The sequence below is a fragment of the Belonocnema kinseyi genome, chromosome 5 (assembly GCF_010883055.1).
Source record: "Belonocnema kinseyi isolate 2016_QV_RU_SX_M_011 chromosome 5, B_treatae_v1, whole genome shotgun sequence".
Classification (NCBI taxonomy): Eukaryota; Metazoa; Arthropoda; class Insecta; order Hymenoptera; family Cynipidae; genus Belonocnema; species Belonocnema kinseyi.
Window position 1 is genome coordinate 113,952,410 of NC_046661.1, and position 3,807 is coordinate 113,956,216.

At 27.7% G+C, this 3,807-nt stretch overlaps 1 protein-coding gene across 1 annotated transcript in view; it reads right to left on the reverse strand.

Annotated features, from left to right (window-relative positions):
- LOC117173844 (protein transport protein Sec24C) overlaps positions 1-3,807 on the reverse strand; it is a 28,107-nt gene that overhangs the window by 6,076 nt on the left and 18,224 nt on the right. The window contains exon 8 of the mRNA XM_033362491.1: positions 998-1,167. Coding sequence (XP_033218382.1) covers positions 998-1,167 — 170 coding nt within the window. The remainder of the gene's footprint in view (positions 1-997; positions 1,168-3,807) is intronic.

Below are 3,807 nucleotides of genomic sequence, written 5' to 3' on the forward strand. Positions count from 1 at the left end.
ATCCTAAAAATGATTCTTAATCACATTCAACAAAATTTTAAAAAAATTCTTGTGAATATATCCACTGATTTTAAAATACGACTTTCTGGTTCAAGGACAAAATGCATACTGAGACCCTATATTTGAAATAATAGACTACATATTGATATAAAAGAGATTTTTAAATTTAAAATTGAGCTTTGTGCTTTAAAAATTTGAAATTTAAAGTTGTTTATTTTCAAACTTTCAAACGCTTTTAATTTTAAATTATATAATTTTAAACACTTTTCACTTGAAATTATTTAATTTTGAATAGTTGCAATTGGAAATTGTCATATTTTCAAACCTTTAATCTAAAATTATTCAATTTGGGGTTTTTCAATTTAAGATTATTTCAAATTTTAAGTTTCAGAGATTTCAATAAAAAACGGTTAAGTTGCAAGCAGTCTTTATTTCAATTTATTTAATTGTGAACATTTAATATTTTCAAATCGATAAATCTGCATTGATTGCAGAAATGCGTGTATATTATCTTAGTCATTGTTTCCCATTTTAAAACTACAATTTTGTCTGGTTAATAAAATTCAATCTTTATACTTTTTAATGTTTTTTTTTTAATAGTTAAATCTTAGATTTAGGTTCCTCGTTATAAAAAAAAGTCATTTCATTGTTTTTAGGTGCGGATATGACGATCGACGACAGATCCTATGTAATGCAGGCTGTTTGTATAATGCCTGTCTATACATCCGTCAACTACTTTTACCCTAGGCTACTTCCTCTTCACAATATCAATCCTCAAGAGACGGAATTGCCACAAATGTTGCGCTGTTCCATTGATAAAATTACTGAGGATGGATGTTATCTTTTAGGTAAATTATGATTTCATTCTTTAAAAATATTTTGACTGGAAACAAATTTCAAGTTCAAATTACCCCCTGCTATTTTCTTTCTAGCAAAAAACCAATAAATCTTGATGATTTCTTTTTTTTTATATATATATATAGAAAACGGAATTCACATGTTTCTTTGGTTGGGATTGGGCCTCAATCCTCAATGGGTTCAAGGAGTTTTTGGCGTCCCTTCTGTTGTTCAAATTGATACGGACCGTATTAAAATTCCGGTTCTGGATTCGCCAATTAACAAACGAGTCAATGATGTCATAAGTCGTGTTCGGGCTGAGAGACATCACTGCATGCGGGTAAGAATGGATTCTATTTTTATTATTAATTACGTACATTCAGGTTCGCTAAAAGTCAGAAAAACCCTGAAAATCAGGGAAAAGTTGGGGATTTAAAAAAGAGTTGCAAAAGTCAGGGAATTTATATTGTTCACTTTTTTCATTAAATCACTTTTTAGTAACTTTCTAAAAGATAAAGCAGACTTTAAACTCTTTCCCCTATTCTCCGATTTTTTAAATTAATTCTTCTTTTTTCCCTGTTTTCAAGAAACTTTCCCCTTTTCTCTTTTATTTTCGCTTAAATGCAATGAATTTATAGAATACAATGTGAAAATTTAACTTTTTCGTAGAAAGTTAATTATTTCGAATTGAGAATTCTATTATTATAGTTTTGACTATCAATTCGTTTTTTGTTTTTAAAATTTTATCCTTGATAAACGAAGACGTAACTATTTTCTGAAAATATTTGCTAGAAAATTGACTTTTTTGGTGAAAATTCAAGTGTTTTGTAGAAAATTCGTCTTTTTCACTTGAAAATTCAACTCTTGTTGAAAATTCGTTTATTATTTTGAAATTTCAGCTTTTGGTAGAAATTTCATCTGTTTCGGTTAAAAATGAAACTGTTTGATTTAATCAGTTTGTTGAAAATTTCTCTGTTTTGGTTGAATTAAATTGTTTTTAATTTCAAATAAAAATCTTTTTTGGCTATTTTGGTTTTCTGGATTGAAAAGTCATCTCTTAGTAGAAAATACATCTCTTTTAAATTGAAAGTTAACTCTTTTTTATTAAAAATACTACTATTATGTTTTTGGTCATCTCTTTTTATTGAAAATTCTTAATTTTATTTTGAAAATTCATCTCTTGTTAGAAATTTAATCTGCTTTGTTAGAAATGCAACTAATTAAACAAATTTTTTGAAAATTCGTCTTTTTGGTTGAATTCAACTGTTTTTTGTTTAGAATTAAAATATTTTTTGCTTATTTTCGTTTTTCGAATTGAAAATTCCTTTTTCGGTAGAAAAGCAAAATTTTTTATTGAAAGCTTATTCTGTTTAATTGAAAAGTCGACTATTATCTTTTCGGTTCCAAATTCATCTCTTTTGGATGAGAATTTATTTTCTTGGTGAAAATTCATATTTTTGGGTTAAAAATTAAAATGTTTTGCAGAAAATTCTTCATGTTCGCTTCAAAAATAAACAATATGATACTTGTTTTGGAACTTGTACTACTTTGCTAAACCGTATTTTTTGAGGATTCATCTCTTTTGTTGAAAATTCATCTCTTTTGGTAGAAATTCGTCTCTTTTGCTTGCTTATCTTTATGGGTTTAAAAGTTTAATGTTTCCACAAAAATTTGCCTTTCCTCCTTGAAAACTCAACTCTGTTGTTAAAAGTTCATCTGTTTTTGTTAAAAATGCATCTTTTGTGGCGGAACAGTAATTGAACCCATAATTTTAGTACATTTAAAAAGATTCCAATGCATTTTTAAGAGATCTAAATATTTTCAAGAAATTTCCAAGGATTTAACTGGTTTAAAGCGATTTAAGAAAATGTTCATGGGGATATTTTAAAAGGTTCCAGGCGATTTTATAACATTTCCAAGTATTTCAATGATTTTAAAGGATATTAAAAGCTTTCAAGGTATTCCAATACATTTTTTCATGATTGTAGGAAATATCATTAGATTTTATTCAATTTCACGGGATTTTAGAATATTTTAATTGGTGTTAAAAGAATTTATTTAAAAGAAGTGTGAGAGTTTCTAGGGTTCAAAGATTTGAAAAGATTTTGAAATATATTTTTCAATTCATTTGAATTCATTTAGAATTCTCCATAAATTCCTTTAATTTCTTTGAAATTTTCTTGCATTTGTGTAATTCACATACATTTTTCTAGATTAACTCAATTCTACTCAATTCAAAGGATTTTTTTATCTTTTGTTTAATTCAACTTGAAGTCTTTTAAACTCACCTCGAATTATTTGTAATTGCATTAGATTATTTTGAATTCACTTGCGTTCCCTCAAGTTTGCTCAGTTCTACTCAATTCAATGGACTTTAAAAAAATTCTAGTTTTTGTTTAATTCATTCCGAAGTCTTTTAAGGGCATGTGACACAGCTAAATACCTATATTACCGACCACAGTTTTTCAGTTCACTGAATGTTTTTTTGAACCTAAGAACTTTTTTTGTAAATAAAATATCGAGCTGAAACTTTGGGAAATGTATTAGAGTACAATAAAGTACGTTTAGGTACTGCAGTTAGGTAGGAACTTCACTGAAAATTATTTCATCTTTTTTCTGAACCTCAACATTTTTTGAACGTTCCAACTTTTTTTATACATAAAATATCGGTCTCAAACTTTGAGAAATGCAACAGCCGAAAGAAAACTACGAGTACGTTTAAGTACAAAGCTTAATAATAAAATATGTAAAAAAATATATTTCAACAATCAATTCCAACGGCATCAGCCGGTAACGTTGTATACGAAAATACGAACTCTCTAGAGCTTCGTCTAGTGGCCGCCAGGTTTCGTATTTTCGTGTACAACTTTACCGGCTGATGCCGTTAGAATTGATTGTTGAAATATATTTTTTTACATCTTTTATTGTTAAGCTTTGTACTTAAACGTAGTTTTCTTTCGGCTCTTGCAT